Below are 27425 nucleotides of genomic sequence, written 5' to 3'. Positions count from 1 at the left end.
AACTCCCTTGTAATCAGCTGAAATGGAGAGTCTTGTCCTGTAGTCTGTGGCCCCAGGGCTGTTGTATGGCACTGAGCAGGCACCAGCACCTGCTCCATGTGCTGTGGCAGCTCTGCACTGCCTGGGCACCACCACCCTCCTCTGCCCATTTCAGACTTTCTGTGCTTTGGCTGGATCTGCTCTGCAAAACTGCAAAGCTGCAGCTGATGACAAGAGCTTGACTGCTTTGCCAGTGCTGGTGAGAGGGAATCTGAATGCTCCAGGAGATGTAGGGGCATAGGAATAAAGCGGCACATCAATTTGAGGCTGACAATGACTGTGTTTGTGCAGTCACTTAGCCGACCCAAATAATCTGAGAGCTAAAAATGCACGTTTCTGAGCACTTTCATAGCCACAGAACAATTTTAGCATCTTGTTAATTGCATATTTTGCAGAAACATTTGCTTTTGGCTCAGGGAAATACAATCACAGAATGCAGTGCTCATTATTGACATTACAGTCCCGCTGTCATGGGTGCATTATTTCAGGAGAGGCATGCTTCTCAAAACAGTTTTCAGTCAAACCCTCTCCTTCCAGCTACCTAGTGTCTTCATGACTGTCTGCACACAGTATGTCACAATCCTTGAAGATTTGCTCTTCCAAGAACTGAAAGGACAAATCTAAATCAATAGCTACCTTCATTTTACAAATGGAGATTTATTAATTTCCTTGCCCAAGCTCACTATCCCAGTTTTAATGACAGCAGAGAGCTCAACTTGGTACTCCTCAATTCAGTGCCATCACCACAGTCAACCTGTTCTTTTTGAAATTTCAGTGCATGGCAAAGTCAGCATATTTATGATAACATTGCTTGATTTTGCTCTAATGGACTCAGTTCAGTGCATTGCCTCCTATAGTGAAGCTTCCCTTATTTAGGGGAAAAAATAAGCTTAAAGCCTATGCTGCTTCTTTTTAGCAAGGTTTTTTAGAACAGGAAGGGAAGGGGAAGGAGTTTAAGTTGTATAGGCTAGACCCATCTGTCAAAGTTTGATGTACACACATTCTGTCTGTAAAGGATGCCTTACAACTAGTTAATAAAAGCACAAACTGTGTTTATTAGGCACCCTATAAGATTATAGCTTAAAGGTAGAAATTTGATCTTGAAAATTCTGCATAAGTTTATGTAAGAACACCTTTGACTTCAGGAATTCTGTTATTAAGGTATTCATATTATTTCCTGTTTGTAGTTTTGGTTTGTTTGTGGGGTGTTTTTTTAACAGTTACAAGAAAAGGATATTCTGAGTGAGGATTGAAATAGTTAGAAATCTTCCTTACTCCTCCAAGGCACTCCGAGGAGACAGATTATTGTGTAGTCAGACCTGCTCTGTAAGCTTGACTTGACTGATTTAACTTGAGAACAATAATGCACACAAACAAGAATCTGAACTCCTTCCCTTAGGGTTTCCTGCCCAGATCTCTTGCTTGAAGAGACAATTCACACTTTTCATCTCTCTTAAAACAAATTAGTACCACATGCCAGCATGACTTAGTGATTATGTAGTAATTATCAGGGATATTTATGCAGGTTTTCAATAAGTAGGCTTGGAATGAGTCATCAGAAGGATTTTATGTTCCTGTGAAGTTTTGTCCTACCTCCTGCTTAAAAATGTCATTTAGTTGCTACCGAAATGGTTTCTACTTGGCTTGAATTTAATCAAGATTTTTGTGCTATCTGCATTGTATTTCTTACTGCAAATGAGAATTTTAGGTGCCTTTTAACTAATGTTTGACTAACTTATCTATTTGCATGGGTTAAAGCTGCATTCTGTTTGAAAGTTGCAGACTATCTTTGTGTGTCTAAATGTGGGTGTTAAGGCATAGAAATGAGGTCTGAATTAAGAGAGAGTAAATCAGAACTAAATAGTAAGGTGCTACCACTGCAGCACTCTCCATGCTAAGACAAAAGTAATTTATCTGCCTATTTTGTTTACTTCAGTCTTTCTGACACAGTCACTGTTTACTTTGCTGGGTTTGTTTGTTGCTCTTTTTCAAAAAGCAAGACCACTTTTTCATCTTCTAAATCCAGTTCTGGGTTCTTTTTAAAAGAGCAAACTTTTAAAGTGGCTTCAGATCACTTTGCTTTTTTTTTTTCCCCTCTTTTTTTCTTTTTTTCAATTAAATATCAGTTTCTCTAATCCAGCCCAGCTCTATTTTGATATATCAGCCAAAGTTCTGGGATGGATGACTTACTTTCCTCACTGACAATAAAAAGAAACCTTTTGTTTTGGCTTGTGATTCCCTTGTAACTCTGCAGTGTGTAGAAAAGCTTATCTCTGGTTGTGTGCAGTGGAGAAGTTCCTTTGGCATTTTTTTACCTTTAACAGACTTTGTCTGCTACATACCTGTTAATCACATGTGTATGTCTGTCTTGCTGTTTAGTGTTGTCATAGGGTACTGCTAAATTACTGGCCCTGCATTTCTTTTTTTCTCAAAGTCTTTTTCAGTCAGGTTTTCATGGCAGAGCTTACACACAAAGCATCCAGGACTAGGTGCCACGTGGCAAGCACTTTCTCTTCTAACTGTGCTGAGGAGAGCTCTGCGCTTGAATTCATGCCTGTAGCTATTTAATATGAGAAATGAAGATTTCACGTGCTTGATTGCAGAACAAGAAGCCTAAACCTACTTCTTCCAAAAGCTGAAAGCATGTGGTCCAGCTCTTGCCCTAGTGAACTATTGGTGGCAAGTTTTCAAGAGAACTATCTTTGTCTGGTCCTTGTATTTTTATTTTTTTTTTAACTCATCTACCCTGCTTTCTTTCTCAATTTCCTTCATTTTCTCATATCTGTATTTTACTTTTCCATGCTCACTTTTTGTGTCCTCATATTCCTTTAATGTCTCTTATTTTCTCCTTTTCCTTTGTCCCATTTAATTACATTCTCTCTCCTCTCTCTCATTCTTTTCACCCTTGCTCCTTGCCATCCCCCCATATTATTCTGGTTTTTGTACCCCCACACCTACTCCCTTCAGCCTGGTCTGCTGCTGTAGTTGGCAGCTGATCTCTGTCAGGCAGCCCAGCCAAAACTGAAGTTAAGATGGATTTTTTCAGTTGTGGGTTTGTTTTTTTTCTTTTTTCTTTTTTTCTTTTAAACCAGCTGGACAAGTAATAATTGCAGTTTGTCGCACACTCTCAGTGGGAAATGTTTTGTGAGTAAATCTCGGTCAATCATAATCTGGCACTGTAATAAGGACCTTGTTTAGTCTAGGGGCACTAAATAAATTGGCCTTACATCTTTGCTTTCAAGCTGTATTTGAGCCGTGTTTTGTAATTGCCATTTGCATGCCAGAAGGATTGCGTAGGGGTGCTACTCAGATCAAAGTTGCATTCATCTGGGCTTGGGTGTATTAGCTGCAATTAGTAATGTAATTTTAGGAGACAATGCCACATTTGTGGGATGTACTGAAACTACAGCAGTGCTTTAGCAAAAAAAGCAATGTTGATGCAGTCTGTTTCTCTACTAGTAGCAGAGACTTAATTGCAACAGGAAGTATTTATATTATACACACAAAATTCCCTGACATATTTTCAAACTAGAAAGAAATACTAACTGAAACTTTAGGTACTTCAGAGCTGTGCCTCTCACCAGGTGGAAGGAAAGAATTGCAAGGAGAGGACATTTGCTTTGTGTGTTACGTAGGGACATAAAAGGTAAGTGGCCACAAGTCAGAGAGAGAGGCAGGAGGATTTGGGTTGTATTTCAGGTTCCTGTCTGCTTTCTCATTATTTAGTTGCTGCTTTCCTCTTCCAAGGACAGTCCTGCTTGGACATTGTTTTTGATTCTGAGGAGAAAAAAAAGCCAAGATAGCAACCTTTCATTTCACCTGCCCTTTAAAAAAAATCAAATATTATGCAATTTGGTACGCGATTGTTTTGGCTCTACTCTGTCATCTTGTTCTTGTCTCTATCCACTGTAGTTCTTTCCTGCTCTGTACAGCAGGGAAGATGGTAACAGACCCTGAGGAAACTACAGATCCAATTGTTACAGCCTTTGCAAAGTATGTCTGTGTGTGAGGAAGGTCATTAATGAGGTGGCTAAAGATGTGATTATGAGTGCCACAGAGTGTGGCAATTGCAGTCAAATTGTGCCTTAAACTTGCAATATTCTTTATCAATGCAAAGGTATAAACATGTTTTCTGGATATGCACATTCAAGGCCATACATTGTTTTAAATTCTAGGCACCCTCATTCTCGGCTACAGAAAAAAGCATTTTGGGTTGAGTACTATGGGTCATGCTTGTGCATCCCAAGAATTAAGCTCAAGTGAGATACATCTTTAAAAAAAAAAAATGGATCCAAGGGAATTGCTCTAGTTGGACTTGTCTGACATGGATGTTTTTTTCAGTTGTCTTAAACTCGTCTCCATGTAATATGTGGAACTAGCTCATAGAGAGTAGGTACCTATCTGTGATCTTATTACAGATACAAGACATATGTATCTGTATGTGGTCTTCAGTAAGGGTCATTACAGAATCATGATTCAGGTTGAGAGTCACCTCAGATTACCTGGTCCAAACCCCTGCTCAGTGCAGGGCCAGCTGGGAATTGTACCAGGCTACAGATGTTGTGCCTGGGAAAATGTGAACACCTGCAAGGACCAAGACTCCGCACCTCCCTTCAACATTTGATCCAGTGTTCCACCATACCCATGATAAATCCCTTTTCCCCCCTCCTTAATGTATTGGAATATCTTTTGCTGTGGTTTATGTCTGCTGCTTCCTTTTGTATTGTTGTGCACCTACTGGAAGAGTATGGTCCCTTCTCCTCTTTACCTTTCATTTAGGTGCACCCACTGTAATGGCAGCAAAGAAGGAAAAATGAAAGCAAGGAAGGGAAAAATCTGGGTGTTACTAAAACCTGGTCATGGGACAGAGTGCTAAAGCAGGGACAGCAGCAATGACTGTGGAAAGCCCTACAGAGGGGCTCAGATCACCTGGATGGCTCGTCTCCTTCTAAAAGACCAGCATGAGAAGGCAATGGAAATGCCCCATTTAAAGAGATATAACTGGGGTTAGAAAGGATAGATAGTTACATAGATAACTTCACTGCAAACTAATTCTTAAAATGGGTGGATTTGGTTAGTGCAGATATGCTTGTGGACTGGACTTCTGCTCTCCTTTGAATGCACTAAACATAACATAGAGATGAAAACATTGAACTGATGTTCTTCCCTGCATCTGGAATAAAATATAGAAAGAAGAAGAGGAACTAAGGAAAATGATCGTTACCAAAAATCAGCTTCCCTGAGCAGAAAAAGTTAGAATTTATTATCTTTTCTACACAGGTGTTTTACTCTTACAGTGTTAATTACAGTACTGTTTTAATCTACTTATTGTTTTGCAATTTATATTTCTACTTACGTGTTTTTAATTCAAAAACCGGACATTTCACTTTTGAAAAATGTATCTCATTATTGTCAATTACTACTCAATTATAAACATTTTCCTTCTGCAAAGGTCCCTTGGTAGTAGAGGTATTTATGTAAGCCAAGCAATTTGGACCTAGCTCAGGGTAAAATGCTCAGCCAAATGATGTTGATAGTAAATGGAATTTTCTTTTTTTTTTTTTCTATTTTTTTTCTAAAAATTTTTTTAATGGGTAGATCACAATGGTGGCTGAGAAATCTTTGTTGTTCCCTTTTCTCCCATCAGCAGCACTCATATCCAGGCTGAATAAATCCTTTAACGGCATTCTTTTCTCGGGTTTGTTTGATGTGGTTCCAACAGCTTCAAACACAGGAGGCTGGAAGTTGAAAAGGCTGAAACTCCACCATCGTGGGAGTCCAGAGTGGCAGTGGGGCAGCTTGGCAGAGCCTAGTAGTACCAAAGATGCACACACACAGAGTCTTTCTGTTCTCCTGCTCTCCAACACTCTTGGAGCATCTTTCCTAGGGGCTGGGGCTGCTGGAGAGGCCAGCAGGGTGGTGGCAGGATGCACTGAGTGCTGGGAGCACAATGGGACAGGCTATCTGTTGGAGGCTATTGTTGGAGGGTAGCTGCTGGAAGGAATGACAGCCACACATGTGCCCTGGCTCTGCCAAAATGAGTGTTTGTGTGGCACCACTGCCCCTGCTCGCTGTGCTGTACTTGAGAGCACATCTGTGAAAAGGAGGTGGCAGCCAAGACTCAGGGAGCAGGGTCATGTTGTCACTGTTGTGTCCATGAGACTCTTTCCTCTGGTGGTGTCTTGGGGATGTGTGGTTCCTGTGGGTTTTGTTGCTGGGAGATGGTTCCTAATGTTGCTAAGCCCAGTGGTTTGGTAGCCTGGTGGCTGTGAATGGGCTCTGCCTTTTCAGAAGCTGCAGCCAAGAAATGGATGGATGGCTGGAGTGGGAGAGGCCAGAGGAAAGGCAGCCTGGTGATCATGAGCACCTTTCCTGGACAGAAAGTGATACCTCTGCATAGCACAGGTCATTTGTGACTGCAGCATCTCCCCCTGCAGCAGGATGTCCTGGGGAGTCTGGCTTGAGGGGCAAACAGACGGCTGGATGCTCCAACCTCAATCTATCACCTTTTTCCAAGACCTAGGCTCGCTGCAGCACACCGGTATTCCCTCAAACCAAGGCTTTCTCTCTGATGGCTGCAAATGAAAAAGTTCATTTTAACAACAAAATTCCCAAGTAAGAAACCTCAAATAATTAGAGGAAACCACCCCAGGGGTATACAATATCTGGTTAAAGACCTTGCTGAAAACTGAACAGATTATGCTTGTTATATGTGGTTAAACTGGCCCACTAATATTAAGACTGTTCAAAACACAAAATAAATTTTCATTCCATCAGAGCTTGTGGTTTGATGTTCACACATTCTAGGCTCCAGTTAAATGATTTACTATACTGTTTAATGCCTTTCAGCTGTCACTTGCACAAAACGATCCCTTGAATGATCTGCCAGCAAAAAAAGGCAACACTTGTCCAAGGTGGATTTGGGCTAAGACTACAAAACCCAATGTGCCAAGATACATAGGAGCAATCACGTCACCCCCTGTGACCCACACTTGGTACTCAGAAAAGTGAAGGCATCACAGCTGTGACTGTATCTGTGAAAACATTTGAAGTACACCGAGACATTCATTCTGCTCTTGGGCTTTTGTGAGTAGGTGCCCTTATGAAGGCTTGTATCACAAGCATGCTGCAGTTCTGTGCCCTTATGAACACTTCTCTGTTACTTTTTTTAAAATGGTGTGAATTTTTGAAGTGTTTCTCAAAACTCCTTCACAATAACTTTTTAAATTTCTAATTTTCACATAGCAACAGGCTGGAGAGGAATAGTTGCCATGGGACAGTGAAAAACACATTTCAGGAGCAAGGAAGGAAATAAAAAAGCCACTACTCTTCTCTAATTATACATTTTAGGGTTTGACATGGCCTTGAGTTCCTTGCCTTGTCCTTGGCAAGCTGAAGTCATGGCATATGACCAAATATCAGTGTATGAACAGAACCTTGCTATGACTTCACTGAGTTATTATTCATCTTCCTCCACCACTGGAATGAAATTGTAGATGCACTCAGAAATTAAATACCTGCATTAGGATTTGGCTTCAGTTTTGGGGTTATTCACCACTTTATATGTTTAAGACCAAGCTATTAGATCAAATCTAAGGTGACCAGATTGTGAAAGGAACCAAAACCTCGTCTTGCCATTTCTAGATGAAGCCTGTAACTTATTTTTTAGCTACTAATGTATCTTTTAGAAGGTCCTGCCTTTAAGATCAGATGATGACTAATTTGCTGCAGATAAAACCCAACACTTACTTAATCCACTGTTAATAACATGTACCCTGTTCCCAGTCTGCAAATTCTCTATATTGATTTTTTTCAGGCCCAGGAAGCATTTTTATGAAAGGGAGTTGGTGTTTCAGCAAGTAGCTGATCTACCAGAAAGCTGGTCAAGCTCACTTATTCAGCAGAAAACAGCTTGTTTTTTCTGGTGTATGAGATGAGGAAAAGGCCTCTCTTCTAACAGCAGGGAGTACTTTGGGCAGCCCAGTCAGTTCTCCTGAAACATGTTTGAAGTCTCTTACTTTGTCACACAATTTTCTAAGATTCTGAATCGCTCTCGCAACTTTCTTCTGAATTCTCATAGAATTTCTGTGATCTCTTGAAATATGGATACTGGAAGTAGACTGTTTTTCCCTTGGAACTAGTGCTACACACCTTTAATAAAAAGATCTTTAATTTTATCACAAAAATGATAAATGAAATGACATCAGTTCACTGCAAGGTTCTCTCTTGCTCTTTCCTGTGAGCTATAATTCAGTACTGTTGGAAAACCCACTGTCAGCTTCTGATTGCTGCTCCCCTCTGTACTTTGATGGGTAACTCAGCTGGGAGAACTCTGCTAAACTGGAAAAAGCAGGCAGGATCAAACTGCTTCAAATGGCTCTGAGTATGGAACAGTCCCCAGGGCTTGGCTAACACTGCTGGCCCTGAAAGTCAAATAAACCTCCACACATTCAGCAGAAGTTACTTCTAGGCTCCAAACACATCCTGTATAAGAGCCAAGCTACATTTGTGCCATGTAGCTGTGTCTTCAGATCCAAAGCAGTGGGGCAGCAGCTTTACAGCCACACTCGCTTCACAGAAAAATCATTTATCTCTAGTAGCTTCACAGATATGAAACAGCAGTGTTGTATCATGATGTAAGATGAGGAAACCTGAGTGGAGTGTTACACAACAGACAGGAAGGTGGCAGTAGTAATGAAGTTATAATTGCTGTTAATTGCTTGCCAGGTTTTTTAAAGTCTCCCCACCACACACACCCCTGCTAATTTCAATGGGACTTTCACTGTCTTGTCTTTTAGAGACCTTAATTGTTGTGCTGGGTATGACAGAAAAAGCATACCTCCCAATAAGGCACTTTTTCCATGTAATTATTCCCTCTCTGTTTTCTGGAATGCGGAAGGGGTCACATACAAAAGGAATGTGCTTTGCTAGGAAAGGAAGAAGAGTTAGAAAGGAACATAGGATTCTGCATTCCTCTTTTGACCAAGATGTGTTCAGCAGATCTTTTATCTTAAACTCTTCCAGAACAACCTTTGCTATGGACAATAGAGCATTGCAGTGCAGTCAGAGCTGTTCCATGATGATATGTCAGATAATAAACTTTAAAAATTAACAGGAACCTAAATACCTAACTACCCTCATGACACTTTTTGGGTACTTTCTGTAATTAACAGCTCACTTTTTTTACCTAAGTGTTCATGTCACTCATTTGTTTCAGAGAAAACCACTGTGTCTCATGCAGAATAAACTCATCTGAATGATCAAAACTTATTTCAGTCAAAATACTAACCAACAAACTATTTTCTTATTGTCCTCTAAAAGCCCTAAAAAGGAAATATCACATCCAAGGCATTCTGCTGGCTCCATTGTGGCATCTCCTCTTCCTTGTGGATGGTCCACAAAGTGCTCAAAAAACGTTATAGTACTATCATACTTCCAGGGACAAGTGCAGAGTTAAACATGGTGTTACTGCAATATCAAATTGTTCCTCTAAAAAGACCAGAAGTGGTGTATCCTAAACAAATTAAAATATTTGGGATACTTGGGGTCTATTTGATTATTTGTTTGTTCATTTATTTGATGTTGCTGTATTTTAAGACAAAACCACAAAAGGGAAGCATAGTGGAGAGGAAAAAACAAAATCAAGTATTTGAGGAAAGGCTGGGAGAGCTGGGGTAACTCAGCTTGGAGAAGACTCCAAGAAGACCTTAATGCAGCCTTTCCATGTGTAAAGGGGGCTTATAAGAAAGACAGAAATACTTTTTACCAGGTCCTGTAGTGACAGGGGCAACGGTTTTAAAATTAAAGAGGGTAGGTTTAGAGTGGACATAAGGAAGAAATTCTTAACTGTGGGGGTGGTGAGGCACTGAAACAGGTTACCCAGGGAAGCTGTAAATGCCTCATCCCTGGAAGTGCTCCAGGTCAGGCTGGATGGGGCTCTGAACAACCTGGTCAAAGGGGAAAGGGGAGAGTTGGAACTAGATGATATGTAAAGTCCTTTCCATTCCGTTCTACATTACTGTCATATACTGTAAAGATGTTCAGAAACAACTACCAAAACCCTCAGTGATCCCTATTCCAGCTCCCTGGTGACAACACAGATGCACTTCCAGGGCACTACGCACACTTCACCTGGTGTTGCTGCCCCATTTTCAAACACCACCTAGTGAGGTCCTCTGGTGCTCGGGAAGTTCCTTCTCTCACTGATCACAAAGGCATATGGAAAGGAATAGAAACTCCAAACTCACCTCTCCCTAGAAATCCCTTACATCTTAAGTGTATTGCTGTAAATTGTGACATCTACTCCACTCAGGACTCCTCAACTGTCAAACTAGGTTAACATTTCAGCTGCATTTCAAACTGGGTTGATTCCTTTTAGGAATAAGCTTTGGAGGTGGAACTCTCACTACTGAGTCACTATTACACGGGATAAATACAGTGAAGCAGTACAGTCAATTCCTTTATTGTTGCTGTAGCTGTAAAAGGGGAGAAATCTTTATGCCTTTATTAAAAAAGAGTGGTTTAGGAAACACTGAGTGGATTGTGCTGAACATTCATTTAACTTTTTTAACAGTGACACCATTTGGGAGGTGTATCTGTTTGGAAATCACTCTCCAGACAGACCAAAGGAGAGGTGATACCCACAGTGACCACTGAAGGGTGAAATTGTGCATGCTGAGAACAGTCATGACCTTGATTAAATGCTCAGACTTTCAGCTGGATTACCCTAATATGAAGAAAGCCAGAGTCCAGCACACAAGCAGCTCCCATAGTAGCCAAATTTGTCCAACAAAGTCTCGGCAATTTATAATAGGACTGGGGAAAATTCCAGCCCAGGGTCATAGCAGGCTCAATTTGGGCAAGGCTCCTGCAAGTTCGAGATGATGGATAGCACAGAAACTTGATGCACAAAGTATAAACACTGTGGGGCATCCTTTCCAAATACTGCCTGCTGGAGAACTTTGTGGGATCTCACTGGTCCTTGCCTGGGAGTGAGGTTCACTGGGATGTCTGGCCAGGAAGGATGCAGTACAAGTGTAGCACGCTGATTAAGGGATATGTATAATTAAGGGTTGTAAAGGCAAACACTCAGAGAAGCCAGAGCCAGTTTGCTCTGTAAACCCTGCAGTGCCCCAGTGCCAGCTCCTCAGCCGTAAAATCCCCCAAGCATACACCAGGAAACAAAGTGTTAGAAAGTACTTGTGGGGATGTCCCTCATACGCATCTGAACTGTTTTTGAGCTGTGGTTTGGCCAGATGGGGTATGTGTGTTAAAACCTCTGAAAAAAATTCACATTTCCATGGGAAGATTTCTGCAACAAGTCTACTCTGTCTTCTGATGGGCTACGTGGAAAAGGATTAAAATGAAACCTCTGTAACTAATATGAACAAAAAAATACAGTGTTCTATGTAAAAAATAAAGAGTGGGGCTTTTTTAACTTAAAATTGTGAGGGCACATTTAAACTGAACTTCAGAAAGCCACAGAGATAAGAAATAAATCTTCTCAGATCTGCATGCATGCCTTTTCCAAGCCTCGCTGTTCTCCTAACCCGTTTGTTCTGTGTCCAGTTCAGCTTTGCACTGTTGCTGAGTGTGGCTGAACTTGCATGGCTGGACTGGGCTGCTGCCCCCAGCCAGCAGCAAGGGGTGTGCAGTCAGCTGTGCTCCAGCAGAAGCTGGGTGCTGGGAGCCACTGAGGGACTGGTCTGCAGCAATCTTGTCAGAGAGATGTAAGAAAAAATAAACAGCAACTGAGGCACGTTTCACTTGATGGTTTTTTTTGAGCAAATCTTGCTGGCACATTTTTGAGCTGGAGAGGGTGTCACATCAGGGTCTTAAGGTTTGGCTATGTCCTGGCTAATCATAGCACCTCATCACCTCACTGAACACAAAGTCGTATTCACACTGAAAAATCTGTGGGTTTTAGTGGGATTTAATCCCTGTAATGGATGAGAGCACTTTTGACTGATGCAGTTCCTCTAGGCCAGAGCTGAAATGACTGCAAGACCTGGAGCTGCCATGCCTCTGAGTGATGCCTCAACACCCACTCACACATTCCCCCTGCCCCAGTGCCATGCTGTGGGCAGTGCAGGCACCGGGGGAATCCTGGAATAACTTCAGGCCATTTCAGGCTGCTCCCCCTCTGCTGCTGCCAGATCTCCCCTCAGTATCTGCAAGGAGGAATTTTTTCCACAGTAGGCAATCCCAGTAGAACAGGTGATGTAGAGAAGTGAGAGGAAAGGAAAGGTAACAAATCTGTCTAGCAGAAACAAAGCTGACATTTTTGAATTAATAGCAGAAAGTCTGGCCAAAGTTTTGAGTCTGGCTTTTGGAGTTTGAATCTTACAGGCAGCAAGTCATCTGGAACAATTTAGAATTTTTTTCTTTGTAATTTTTTCCCCTTAATATTCCTCGAAATGCAGCAGAAGCTGGAAGAAGAACAACTGGAACATTCAGTCACACTACATGGAGCAAGTGTGCTGAGTCCCAGCAGCCAGTGCTGCCTCCTGGTCAGGAAGACCCCGTGGGCAGCACCCGGTGTGTGCGGTGGCACTGGGCCCTGCCGCCCCTGATGCCTCTGCTCTGCAGCTGGCACCAACACAGGCTGCCAATTCCTGCATAGCATGAGCAAGAAGAGGCCACAATTCTCTCCAGCACCCCCACAGTCAGGTGAAGATGTGAAGAGGCACCGAAAGAGATATGTTTGAAATCCAGCAGCGTAGACGGAGCTAACCTAAGATGCAAATTCCAAAAAAACCAAACAACCAAACCCAAACTAAACCAAGCCCCAAAAGCATGTGCATCAGTTCAGCAATGGCAGCAGTACAAAAAAGGCAGTTTGCCCTTAGGATGTCTGTTTCTGCTTTCTTTGTGTGCCTTGTGTATTCGTCCTTTGAACTGTTGTGCACACCTGGACATAGCAGGATGCCAATATTAGATACCCAAATTATCAAGTACCATTAGAGGCCCTTTGTAAAGCTATAATTTTGTCAGTTGCTTGAATGGACATTTCTTCAGAAGAGCTATAGTGATTTAACATTTTATCTTCTACTCATTTTCATCACCTTACAGCTGCTGCTCATGAGTGTAATGTTTGGCACCTTGCTCTGGCTAACTACACACTTTCCAAATACCATTGAAAAGGCAGTTTCTGTCTGACCTATTGTAGTGAATTGGAATTCTGACTTTTTTGTTTGCTATTTTAAAATAATTTTCATCTCTGGCACATTATTTTTTTCCCCTCATAAGTATGACCTGTCCAGTGACAGAGTGTGATAAATTCTGTAGTTTATTTTCGAATGGCAAAATTGCTTCCAGCTTCCAATTGTTGTTTTTCAGGAAAATTCATGTCTTCTTTAAGTATTCTCAGTTATCATAGACTTTTAACTTAAAACCCTGACATCAAGGACTGTCTCTTACACAGGAAACTTTGTGCTCAGACTGGCAAAGCTGTGGAAATTTTGAGTAGACAATTGATCTTATTTAAGAAACAGAGTTGTGGTACAGTGTGCATTTTGAGGACTATTTTTTCCTTTTGTAACCTTTCTGATGATATTCTTCTTGTGATTATTGATATTTCCAAAAATCAGTGGTGAAACTCTGAAAACAAAACAGCAGCATTAAGTGTCTTTAAGGCAAGTAGCAAAAAACTTACTCTGTATTAAAGAATACACTTGCTATATTTTAAGGAAGTACTTTCTAAGAAATTGACAGGAGCGGAAAAAGTTCAGCCAAAACATCCGAGGAATTTAAAGTAAGAATTTTCTGTGTTTTTACTGTATTGTGTGACAAACCACTTTATCTTTGCTACAGGAAGAACAAAAAGCATGTAAATGTGACATTCACGTTTGTACACAGCTCCTGATGCGTCCCTGAACATACAGTTCAGCTACACATTTAATCTCAACCTCAAATTAATCTCCTCTTTTCATCGCTTTTAAAGCAAATAACAAAAAATATTTCCTTCATGAACAGCTCCCCCCAGGTTTTCAGCACCTGTTTTCTCCTCCGCCTCAGGCTGCCTCTTTTCCATCTTAAATCTGAACAGGGTATTTTGGGGACAGCACTGACAGTGGGCAGAAAAGGTTGAGCACCTTTCCTTGCCTGTATCTCCTCTTTCTGACCTCGGTAAAGGGAAAAGCCCAGCTCTAATGCTTCCAACTACGTTATTTATTTTTTGTCTCCCATATAATAAGATTGCCAGAAATACAGTATAGCAAGGGTCAGTAATAATTAATTGGATATTTACTGTTCTTCAGTGCAGGCAGAAACCATATTTCCTGTTTCCAAGCCACATCAAATAACAAATCACACAGCCCTTGACTGTTGCAAGAAGCAGCATTCAAACATTCTACAGCCTGATCACAACATGACACAGGACCTCCACCCTTGAACAGGAAACATGCCCAGGGCTGGACTATTACCTGCTTGGACAGAAGCTGTGAGAAGAATATTCTGAGTACCTGAGGTACCACGAGCTGGGCACACCAACACGGCTGACTGGTGGTGCTGGGGGACAGGAGGACGTGGTGGAGGACAAGTACAGGGAGTGCAACACGTGGCCTTCCATGTTATCCCCTCCTTGGCAAAGGCACAAGAAGAAGTTGCTCTTCCAAAACATTTTTAAGAATTGTGTGGCTAAAATCAGACACAGAGAAACCAACCTTACAGTGCCACTGTTTTACGAGGGTGCTCTAGAAAAGCCATCGTCCCAACCCAGCGCTGATGAGACTGCAGGAGGGCACACAGAGCAGAACTCAAAAAACTAAAGCAGCATCTTTATTTTATACATAACTGTCAGTATAAAAAGTTTATTACATAAGAGCTGTTCTGTTTACAATATATTATATTGCTTCAAGCTGATGCAGAAACTTCATACATTATAGCTCTACTTTGTTTACAATATATTATGTTGGTTAAATGGCACCACTGCAGTTTCTTTTTAATACACAAAACTGTAAAGCCAAAAATAACATTGAATTGAGTTACTAGGTTTTAAAATTAGGCTATTTATTTGTTTGTTTTTTTTTCTTAGGGAAAAGTCTAAATACACAATTTGTAAAAATTTGCAAAATGCACTGTTCTTTTGTCTTAGGCAAATTACACCTGTAGTCATTTAAATAATTCAGGGTTAGCATCTACAGGGTTTTCTGCTTGAATATTGTTACTTAATTTTTGGAAAATATTTGCAGCTATATGACCAAAAAAAAGAAAGTTTAAACCTAACTGAAGTATAGTACAAAACAACATCCAAAGCACTGAGAGAAGAAGCCTATATAATCATGCTACAGAAGTATGTATAAAACTTAAAAGAAATAGTAAGTGTCAGCTCAGTGGTTTATAATGAAGCTAATAAAATTCCAGCTGGTAATCTCAACTGTAATGAACAGCATTTTAACATTCAATCCATGAGAGGTTAATGAAGGCTGTGAACTTTGTGTAACACGAACCATTTCAGATGTTGGAGTTCACCAGATATAATTGGATTCGGGTGGAACATGCTTCTCCTCGGCCCTTTTCGGCGAAGGTGTGTGCTGCCTGTGCTTGCTGCCTGCTGGCCTCAGGGCGCTCAGACCGCTGGCTCCATACCCTGGAAAATTATCCAGTTCAAGAAAAGAATCCACAGACATGGGCTTGCAATCCACAGCTAATATATCAAGTGGAAACTGTCTCGCATATTTGAACAAAGGGCTTTGCTTTGCCTTACAAAAGTGCTCACGCCTCTGTTTGCCCTCAGGATGAATGAAGTCCTGCCAGACAGAAAGGTGCTTGCCCTGGCCAGGGGGCCCAGGGACCTCAGCACAGCCAGGCTGTCACTCAGCCCAGGTTCACATGTGTAACCCCCACACCAGTCACGATGAGCTGCCACCAAAAGACTCAGGAATGGGGTGCAAGCAACCCCCTGGGGAGAATCTGCACCAACTACCTGAGCTGGGCTTCGGTTTATGGCTGAATGCAAAGAAAAAGAATACCAGGCACCATAAACACCTGAGGGGGAAAAAAAATCTGAAACAGGCTTACTAGAGCTGCTTTGTTGTGGAAAATGAAAGTGAACAATAAAAATGGAATCCGAAGTATTATGTTGTAATTCTTTATAGGTTCATTTACCCATCTCATTACTTAAAGCTCATGCAAATGACTTTGAAAAACGGAGTCCTCTGTTCAATTCTTTAACCACTTATTTTTTAAGAAAACAGCTTTACCAAAGAGCCATTCAGTTGATGGAATATGAAACAAATCTTGCAAGTTAACTATAAATCTCCTCTCAAGATCTGGTGATGTTTGGTTTCAGTTGAAAAGAGTGAATTGCAGCACATGCACATTAATGGACACTTAAAATGGGGGTGAATTTTGTCCAAATGTCCATTTCACAGCTTCTCTGCTGAATGCAAAGAGAGTTTTGCAGTACTAAACACAGCAGGACTGTACCCAAACTCCGAGTAATGAAGGATGCAAAACCTTGGAGATTCCAATAATGTGAGACCACTGACTTCTCATCACAAGGCAGGTATGAGCTTTGCTTTTGTTGTACAGGTACTTGTTTTTTTGGTGATGGTCACCTAAAGTATGTATTTGTCTTCATTTGCTATCTGTGTTTTTTATAGGAAGACTATGACAGGAATAAACAGTCCATACCGAACTGATCAACTGTAGCTCGTATTGGTTCATTTCATATATCTTTTTTCTGGCCACAACTCATATTAACAGTATTTTTCTTTCAGAGAATAGCATGAATACTTAAACTTAGTTTTTAATGAAAATATATTTATTCTAAAACATTTTGATGCGACAAAAATCATACGCATGAACAGGTTTTAATAAAAATGAACATTCAGTTGATGCTGCAATGCAAGGTTCACAATCCTTATGGCTGATCTGTTTTGTAGCTGCAAAATCTTTCAACTTTTTAATTATCAACACATAAAACACAACATGTGAATTGGTTGCCAACAGTGATAAGCATTAATATCTTTTGGGAGTATATACAGATCATATATTGAAGATCTGCTGTTACACTACTGTTGCACATGAAGCACAAAATTAAATCTGAAGTTCTTGCTGGATATATCCAATTGTATTTCAAGTAATTATACAGTACCATTTTAAGCCCAGTGAAATGATCAGTTGCTACAATAGATGGTAAATGGACCAAAAAGCACAACAGAAATTCATTTTGAGAACTTTAACTTTGCTTTGGGGCAATATATTTTGTATGCTGTGGAACACAGGTGGTAGAGGAGGAGAAAACTGTGAAGTTGCTAAGGACAGATCTTGCATAATTCTTCAAGTTTTCCACAAAATTTCTAAAGGACATTTTATTTTTCCTAAGTTTCAATCAGTTTTAAAACCTGCCAGACTTTTACTTTTAAAAATATCTACTCAGCATTTCAAACCTAGCTGATATTTCCGAGGAGTATTGAAGGAATCGGATCCCTTCCATACTACAGTTGGAAGACATGTAAAGTCCTCCTCTGATGGATACCAGATTCTGGAATTTCTAATGCAAAAATTACCTTGATAAAACACTTTCAAATTATTATGAGTTTTTTTAAAGTATGTAAAATTATGGAGTATTGAAAACCTTTGTTTTATTCCTTGTATTAAAGATCAAAGAAAGAAGAGTTGTGGTGTCATTAATAATGCTGGAAATGCTCTTGAGGCAATCACTTCTGTATCGCATTAGGTGTGTAACACTTCAGATATGACTCCCAGGGTTTGTTTCTCACTTACTTTTATTGCAGTGTCTCCCGTGCCAGCCTTCTTTGCACTGGCATTTGTTGGGCTCCACACAGGTGCCGTACAGGCCACAGCTGGGTTCACAGACAGCTGTAAAAAAGTGAACACATACACCAGGCCTCTTGACATTTCATCCAGAGACAGTCACACATTTGCATTCCCTGCTGTTTCACACCATGGGTTGGCCCTGGCATGGGCTGGGGCTCTCAAAGTAAATCTGTGACTTTGCACTGAGTGCAGTCAGAGCCCTGAAACAGTCCACACTCATCTCTTTGCCTGCAAGGTCTGGCTCAGCCTCTGGCAAGAGAATCAGGTTGTACAGCAGATCTGACCATCCACCAGAACCAGCGGGAGAAGGACAGCACTCCTCAGCACCTCACTCACAAAGTGTTCTCATTGCATTTTAACTTTATTAAGCATTTCTCTTTTACTAAACTGCTATTGCTGACCTGTCACACTGCTGTTTAATAGAAATTTAAGAGTACACAAGAGACTGTGAGGAAACTTCTGTAAAAAAATGTTTCTGGTTTCGTAATTTCCTTAAGTCTGGTGTATGACATATGTCCAGAATGTAAAATAACTTGAATTACTTTGACAACAAACAATAAGTACTGATGTCATGTGAAAAGAAGATACTGCACAGTGAGCTCGATGTTCCCACAAGGAGTGATGGAGTTTTGGTACTCACGCTTCGAACACAGGTCTCCCTGGTAGCCTTTGGAACACTTGCATTTATTCTTACCAGTACATTTGCCTCCATTTCGACAGGGTTGATGGCATTTACCTAGAAATTGAAAACATAGAAACGGTCTTAGTCCCCTGTGCCTCCTGGAGACAAGCGTCTGACAAGCTTCCCTTGTACTTGAAAAACTTATCAGTGTGCACTATGGATCCATCAGGAAAGACCCTTCTGCAAGTCTGTGCTTCCCATTTATAAGTGCTCCTCTCCTTCGAAAATATGACAATAATTTGGCACGTCTGAAGCCTGTGTGACCTTCCAGCTTTTGCCCAGGTTTGTGCCATCCTGACTCTGCAGAACTCCCCAGGTGACTGGTCAGTACTGACCCCTGCTCTCCTCACCCTTCACAGGGGACGCAGCACTGCCCAGACTGTGTGGTTCCAAAGACAGGACCCAAACCTGAGGGACCCCAGCAGAAAAAAATCTAGTGACATCTGAGAACAGTAAGATACTCAGGAAATGACAGGCATGGCTGCTACTTGCAGACAGTAAATGTATTGGCTGGGTCTGTCAGATTGTAGCCCCGGTGGGGAGCACCGTGGTGCTGTGGAGGGTGCAATGAGGGATGTCCCACATGACAGCTCAGAAACTAAGGGCACATTAAAAATACATGCCCTTCTTCCCTGTTTGCAATGAACAGAGCAACTTTGCCAACAGTAATTGGAACTGGCAGACATTTTTCCAAGTTCTTGGTCTAGAAATGACTTTCCTTCACAAACAGACTTTGCCAAAGGCATAGGCTGGGTCTGGTGGTGGTGTTGTAGGAAGTCTTGTTTGGCCCTGATTGCCTGGGACTGAGGAGGCCCCCACTGGTGGAGGAGAACCACTCTCAATTTTTTTCTTTCCTGCTGGGCATGACACACCAGGACCTTCCTCAAACTTAATGTCCAATGTGCCATCATCAAACTGCCTATACCTTGTCAGAATTTGTCTGCATTAGTGAACCAATTAAATCTTCACTCATCTCTAGGAAGGGAAGCACAGGGCCCATGAGCTCAGTCACTCCCAGGCTGAGGGAGGCTCACTGTAACCTCCCTGGGCACCCTTGGGCCACCAGGAACCACAATCTCACTTTCCTGCTACCTTGGTGCCCATATGCACCAGTGCAGCTTTTCTCATTGTTTTCCAAAACCATTTTTTTATCTTTTCTAATGCCACCACACTTCCTAGATTCTTCAGAAAAGATAAAAAAAAGGCATCCTTCCTAGATTTAACACTAATATTTACCTGAATCTGTGAGCAAACAAAAACTGGAACCTGAGGAAGCAAACTGCTTCCTTTCCCCTTTTTTATTTTATTTTTTTTTTTTTTTAAGAAAGTTGTTAACTGAGACCTGCATGTCATAAGTTAAGCATCAACATTGGCCTACTGTGCTGAAAACCTCCTCTGATGATCACAGACTGCCCTCTTGGGAGCTCAACATCACAGGCAGCGCCTGCTTAGCCCTCAGCCCCTGCAGACCTTTGTGATTTACATTTGTATTGTCAATATAAAGGAAACCCTTGGTCCTAATGTACATAATTATTTTAATAACCCTGAAACAAGTTTCATAAGCAGCTGATGGAACAAAGTATGCTAAGGAGAGTTTCTGTAAAATCACAATTTCTCTGCAGGAGCCTCTGGGGAGGGAAACTTTAGGCATTCTAATTTGCAAACATTTGCATCCCAAGTAATTAACAACTGGAAAGAGCAATGCTAAAGAAATCAACGAAATTTCCTAATTCTTTAAGTAAATCTGGAGGATATGGGTCAAGAGACGTGACACCAACTTCCACCAATTTGCAACAGGCAAGCATTTGGCTCAATTAACTTTGGACTAAGATATTGTCACAGAATGAAAGAAAGAGTATTAACTCTGTTATTGACTGAAAAATGGAAAAAGCAACGAAACATCTGGTGACAAGTAGGGGAGGAATCCAAAGCAAAATAAAACTCTCTGGATTCAAACTGAAACACTAATTAGAGACAACGCATACCTCTAACTGGAAAAAAATCTGGAAGACTGTGAATGCTTGTTAGTGTTGTAGACTGGGTTCAGTATACTTCCTAGGAGTCTTACAGAGGGATTCAATTATTACACAAGATCTGAAAACCTATACCCAATGTTAAAAAAACCCAACAAAACAAACAATAAAACCTTGCAATTTTCAGAAGATGGCTTTCTGCCTGTTGAAAAGTTTCCCCCACTCATTATTTTAAGAATCCCATGACTGAATGTAGCTGGCCCTGGATCTAAGGAAATGGACTGTTGTTGTGTTTCTAAGCCTTGTCTAGATTTCTTGCAATCTTCTACTGCTGTGCTGGTGCTGGTGCAGTGCCCAGAGGTGATGACAGCTGTCACTCACAGTCTAACAATTGCAGTCCTGGCTTTACAAGAGCCAGAGTAAGTGCATAGCTTTCTTTGCTCTCATTGCCCTTGTCCCAGTTTAGGTCTAAGCATACTGTGATCCTGAATTTGCTTTTTCTTTCCTTTTGTACAAAAACTAGTTTACTGCCTGTATTTTAATTAATTTAATTTGAGTTTCATAGGTAAGTCTCTCCAGGAAGGCAAAACAGTTGCACTTATCCCAAGCTGCAGTAGACAAATATGAGCTTCAGCTCCTCAGACAGATCAATTAAATGGACTGCCCTTAATTATACACGCTGTAATAAGAGTTCTAAGAATTCTCCTCAAAAAACCACCACCAAACATAAAATACATACTTCCCTCTTTGAATCAAACTTTAATCTTCTGAAAAATGTCAACAATGTTGAATTTTTGGGGACTGAAGAAAGAAATCTGCCAAATAGTCAAATTTGAACTTGATGTAAGCAAAGGTAAATCCAGCGAAAAGCCACACTGTTGTTCTTGTGGCATATGATCTGAATTTATATCAATGGGCAATCTTTATTAATTTTAAAAAAATAAAGCTTTGCTACTTATTTTTCCTTTTTTTTTAATGATGTAAAAAGGAGCTGCAAAATGCCTTGTAATGCATAGAGACATGATGAAACATTAATCTACACATAAAGACAGAAAAATGTAGGTCTTATTGTATCTGTGTACTTTCTTTGCCCAGCAACTCACTTATTGTTGTGCATTGGCTGGCAGCAAGTTAAGAGCTTATTTCCATGTGTTTCCAAAGTGATGAAAATTTCCTAATTCTGAGAGGAGCTTGTTTCTGCTGATACATATTAAAAAATCAGCATTTGCATATCCCAGGCCAAATACCTCTCTCCATGCTCCTGTGAAGGTGCTGGGGAATAACGGTGGGGTTATTTACTGCAGGGAAAGCTTTTCTGCACAATGTCCTGATCAAAGTTCTAAGTCCAGGAAGAAGGAGGTCTGGTTGTACATCCTCAAAATACCTTGTGAGTGTAACTTTGCATATTACATGGAAGCTCTTACTGTTCAGTCCTCCTTTTGCTCCAAACCTTTTCATTCCCAAATTATAGTAGCCCTTTCAGAGGTGTTAGCTCACACTTAATCTGCTGTGCCCAAGTGTGATTTCCCATAATGTTTGAAAATAGATGCACCCCACAGGCTTGGCATGGCAGCACATCTATCTGCCAAAGGGTATTATTGCTTGCACACTTATGGCTTGAGGATTGTCACTGGTTACTAGTAAAAACTGAACAGGGCAAGGGGTGAGACAGTCCAGCAATGAATCAAATTTCTAAGTAGGGAACTTGTTTGGAGGCATGTGCTGTCTGAGGGTCCCAAATTGCTGTGTGAGACCCTTGCTCTGCACCCAGCAGAGGCGGGTCACATGTCATCGTTCAGGCATTGACAGAAGAAGCTGACATACACGAAACAAGCACACAGAGATGCTACTCACTAATTTCACATTGGTCTCCTTCATAGCCTGAAGGACAAATGCATTTTCCCAGATAGAAACACGTCCCTCCATTGAAACAGGTTGTTGTACAGTTTGCTGAAACAAATAAAAGAGGAATGAACTAAGTCATTAATATGAACTAGGACTAACTTGGACTTAATGTTCTCTGCTGTTCATCATAAATAAACATTGAGTAGGTTGTAAAGGCAGGATTAACCTCTTTTCATCTGGTTTACAAAGTAAGACTGAAATGCAGTTATTCCTACATAATGCTTTACATGGGCACACACACAGGGTAATATAGAATGAGACAAGTGAACAATACAGCAGTGAGCTCTCTGAGGACAGACTGTGCTACATCTTTATCAACCCCCATACATAAAGCTCATTGAAGGATTAAGGCACTATTGCCATTGAAACTGCCAGCGTCTGATAAAAGGAGCATGGCCCAGGACTGGAAGTTACTTCTACACAAGGATATTTGACTAGAGCTCCTAAGTAATCCTTTGACTAAAAAGAAACCTCTGTGAACTTTTCTGTGCGGTGACATAGATGCAAATGCTTTGACTTGCAGCTGCCAAATGTCTTACATTGTGTTAGATGTGACTTTTCACCAAACAGCTGGGATTCACATTAATCCTTCAAGACATCGGGAGCATTTAATTAAAGAGCACATTTGAAGCATTTCTAAATATGGTAAGAGTCTATTCGAAGACTAGATACAAGACATGAGGGCATTGACACCAACAGTTTGTGCAAAATAATAGGAAGGTTCCCACTATTTTGTTGAAAAGTCCTCTAGAACCATCTGCATTCAGTCTTTACTTCATATAGACCTGCAATGAAAATTGCAGCACAATGTTCTGCTCTGCCATGAGCAGGTCAGTTATATTTCTGCAGGAAATTACTTGTTTTTTTTTACATGGTAGCTTAGACTTATGTCTATGTTACTGTTCTGAACAACCGATTGTTTGTTTTTACCCTTCATGAGCCTCAATGCAACAAAAAAAATGAATGGCTTGAATACTTTTTCATGTGTCTGGATGCAGCACATTAATGTACTAAATAATTAGTAAAATTAATTTTACTACAGGAAACTAGAGCTCAAATAGAGATTTTTTTTTCTTCCTCCAGAAATATAAGAGATTTCTTTGGCAAGATCCACAGTTTTTAGTGAATAAGCTGAAGTGATTATCCAAAGTATCCTTCACAGAGCTGCGGCATTTGGGTACCTGCAAATCCCCATATTCTTACAACAGCTACCAGGCTGTGCTACAGCATCTATTTTAAGAGTCACAATACTTTTCAAACTTGTTTACTTATCGCTTGCCTGACTTTCCAAAAGGCGCTCCTAGAGGGCACCTGCCGCAGGTGAATAATGAGAGGGTGCTGCGTGCAGGGCCCGGGGGCTCAGCTGGCGTTACCTTTGTCGCAGTTGATGCCGTAGAACCCCGGGGGGCAGATGCAGAGGCCGGGTGTGATGCAGAGCCCGCCGTTCATGCAACGAGGAACACACAGTGCTGAGGAGTGGGAAGAGCAGAAAAAGCATTGCTGGTGGGATAGCAACTGGTATTTAAATACGTGGCGCATTGGCTCCTTAACCTACTTTTCCTTCTGCTTATTGTTCTAAGTCACCTTTGCAAAATGCCTCTAGTAGCAGGTTAAATCTATTATAGCTTTGTTTGTATCTGGTAATTTCTGTATAGCACTACTAAAAACTGTAAGCTAATTCAAGTTCAAATCTGATTCCATATGTAAGCAGAAATTGCCTCTTGTATTAGTTTCCTACCCAGCAGGGGAGAGCAAAGTATCCACATACACCTACACACTCTGGATATTTAAAATCCTGCCAGACAAGTCCTCTCTGTTAGTGCTGTCTGGTTCCTCAGCTGTGCAGGCAGGACTACCTCAGAGGGGTCGTAACTCAGTGGGGTTCCCAGGCAGGCTTTACAATGAATGAATCTTCACTTCTCCTGCATACCTGAGCAGAAGCATGGCTACCTAACCTTGGCTAGGAAAGTCTGCTGCTCAGCCAGACTGTCCTGCATGCTTCCAGTGAATCTTCTCTGGAGCCCCCCTGCTCTTCAAGACCTCTCTGCCTTGTGGCCACCCCAAAACGCTCTTCAGGGAGGCGTGTTAGGGGGCAATGCTTCACTTCATGGCTGCCCACAACTGGTACATGCAGTGAGGTTGGGTCTGGGCTAGTGAGTTAAACAGGTACCCAGGCATGGGGCCAAATGACCTTGTGAAATCATCTTGTGAAATCCTCTTGTGACAATTGTTTGTCCTGGCTGACCAGCAAATCCTCCTGGCTGTGGTCCTGGGATGAGTAGTGACCACAGGCTCCTCCCACGAGTGAGTTTGTAATGGGTTTGTTGGAAGGTAAGATATGAATAATATGGTATTCATATGATAATATATGAATGTAAGATGTGCCAGTCACTCTCCAGGCCAGAGAATAGTCCTTGATCCTTAGTATTTAACATTTTTGATGTAGCCAAATGTAATCCCAGAATATCTGGGACTGAATGACTGTATTGGAGTAGGATACCCATGGAGATGGGCATCTCCAGTCACCCTGGGGACGGACTGCCACTGGGAAAAGGAAGGGAGGGATAGGAAGAAGTTCTAGTTTTCTTGCCAAATCACACCAATTATCCCCTCACGGAAGAGAAAGAGAATCTTCCCTTCATCTTCCCATTTTTGTTTTCAGCCTGCTTACAAATCTGATCTTATCTGCAAATAAACAAATGCAGAGCAACTAAAGCACTGGGCTTTGTTTCCCAGCTAGTCCTCATTAGCAGAAGAATTTTATTTAATCTTCCTGCCAGATAGATTCCCTGTAATTAAGGATCACTTAACTATTGCATCAGTTTTTGTTAAAAGCAATTTGTGAAAGATAACATATTTTTCATGTAAGCAGTTTGTATTTCCACTAGACGATGGATGATAACAACAATTCTCTTACATGTTTGAACTCCAAAGATCCAAAATCTTCAGAATAGGCCATTCTTAACTTTAGGAGAGCCTACAGTGCAGGAGATACGGTTTTCTTGAGATGGTAGTAAAGAAGACAGTTGAGATTTTTTTACTAAATTACCTTTCTCACAATGAGGCCCATAAAATCCATCAGGACATTCACAGACATGTCTTTCGTTGCAAACCCCTCCATTTCTGCATCCTCCTGGACATTCCGCTTCATAAAATATAACAACAATTTTAATTAAAATGTTATATATATATATATATATACTTCAGCTGCCAGCCAGACCTCAGTAGGATCAATATATTTCTTTGACACAACAGTTAAAATACTTGCTGGCAGACAAACACCGAAGAAATGGAAATTCAGCTAAGATTTCTTCAAGATAGTTTCTCTTTTCATAGTCTACAAATAGATGTCCCATCACGTGCTCACATGGGTGATGCGCTTGTTGATGGACTCTGCATTTTCAGCATTCTACTGCTCTATAAGTGCATGAGCAATGTAGATGGTCTGCTCAATCCAGTACTTTCTTTTCTGTGTGGAAATGAGCAGGCAACTTAGTGAAGGACTTGCGTGGCTGGTTAGACCTACCCTTAGTGTGCAGGACCAGTTTTGATTTCTGCAGCCTGAAGTAGACATCACTGCAACTTGCATTGCACTAATTACCACATCTGTTACTACTGAGGTGACAGTGATGAAATCTGTGTTCATATGAGAGAGTGAGCATCAAGGCTAAATGGAAGAAGGCCAGAAAGGAAGATGAAAGCACTCCTGCACAACAGTTCTGTATCATTGTCAACTCTTACTCATATCAATTATTGATCAAAAACGTAAAAGCATTTGGCAACACTGGCAGGATTATACAAGGCTGAGAGATACTTCTGGGTGCCACCACTATCCTCAAAACACAAGAGTCCATCAAACAAGAAGGCAAACTAGATCAAGCCCTATGGAATACCATCAAAAAGGATTGCTGGGTAGAAAAACAACTACTCAAAAATACCTTCCCAGATCCCTCACAGAGAATAAGGCAGGAGAGACTGCCTATTCCCATTAGAAAAACTTAACATCAGTAGGGATCAGTGGTAGGCACAACCTCCTCATCTTGATGCTCTGTTGTGTGACATTCCAAGTGAGAAGGTTCAAAACCTCTGAGGTAAAATGGTATGCCTTAAAAGTACAGCTGTTTGCAACTGTAGTAATTGTTGTAAAGGTTTTTTGGTCCTACTGGGTTCTAACACTGTATTCTAGGACTCTTTGTACTCAAATGCAGAGCTGCTATTCATTACCAAAAAAATGCATGCTTAAATACATACCATTTCAAGAAGAAAAATAGGAAAACATATATTTTTTCTTTGTGGCCACCTCTTAGCCACAACAAATCCTCTCTTATCCACGAAATTGCTCCCTTGTTCCCCTCACTTCCTCTAGGGGCCTTTCTGTATGGCCAAGAATAACTGGAAACAGTGACTAGGGCCCTGACAGGAGCTCCTCACCATGTATGATACCTTTCAGAGGAAGGAAACTCACACCTACTCTAACACCAACCACTAAAGACACTCTTATCCTTCAGCATCTGTCCCAAAACACCACTCTGTCCACCTTACTAGACACAGGGCAGGAATGGGAGTTACTCCAGTATGGGCTGGAACAGATGATGTGAAAAAGCTCCTCCTCTGCACATCTCTAGAGTTTGGAAAATCTTTCTTGTGTCTCTCAGCTGGCTCCAGTAACAAACGACTGGGACAATAATCAGGTTTCTTGAGAGGTCATATGATGCAATACTACTAAACTGTTAGATATTGCAACTCATATAAAAATGGTAACAACAAATAATAACACAAAAAATGATAACTTGGATGAATGCTACTACTAAACTGAGTTCAGAACCCTTCCTCTGTAAGCCACTATTTTCCAAAATACAGATCTGTGACTCTGCTATTAGAATACCCCAATGCTATTTCCAAAGTTTATTAAGTTCAGTATCTTTGAGGTGAACTGAAAATGAAAAGATAGGAAATGTTTTGTGTTGTATTTACACTGGACACACAACTTCATACATGAGATATGATTTGCTTTGTGTCCTTTAAGCCTCCATTTTTATTCC

General features: G+C 41.1%; 1 protein-coding gene across 1 annotated transcript in view; it reads right to left on the bottom strand.

The window, feature by feature from the left end:
• Positions 1-14554: 14554 nt before the first annotated feature.
• Positions 14555-27425, bottom strand: part of LOC131572868 (wnt inhibitory factor 1-like) — a 37180-nt gene continuing 24309 nt past the window's right edge. The window contains exons 5-10 of the mRNA XM_058826275.1: positions 25433-25528; positions 23757-23852; positions 22333-22428; positions 18464-18559; positions 17770-17865; positions 14555-15628 (exon numbers count right to left, since the gene is read on the bottom strand). Of these exons, the coding sequence (XP_058682258.1) occupies positions 15507-15628; positions 17770-17865; positions 18464-18559; positions 22333-22428; positions 23757-23852; positions 25433-25528 (602 nt within the window). The 3' untranslated portion in view covers positions 14555-15506. The remainder of the gene's footprint in view (positions 15629-17769; positions 17866-18463; positions 18560-22332; positions 22429-23756; positions 23853-25432; positions 25529-27425) is intronic.

The sequence above is a fragment of the Poecile atricapillus genome, chromosome Z (genome assembly GCF_030490865.1).
Source record: "Poecile atricapillus isolate bPoeAtr1 chromosome Z, bPoeAtr1.hap1, whole genome shotgun sequence".
Taxonomy (NCBI): Eukaryota; Metazoa; Chordata; class Aves; order Passeriformes; family Paridae; genus Poecile; species Poecile atricapillus.
The sequence above is the reverse complement of the archived record's forward strand: the minus strand, read 5'-3'. Positions and strand labels throughout refer to the sequence as shown.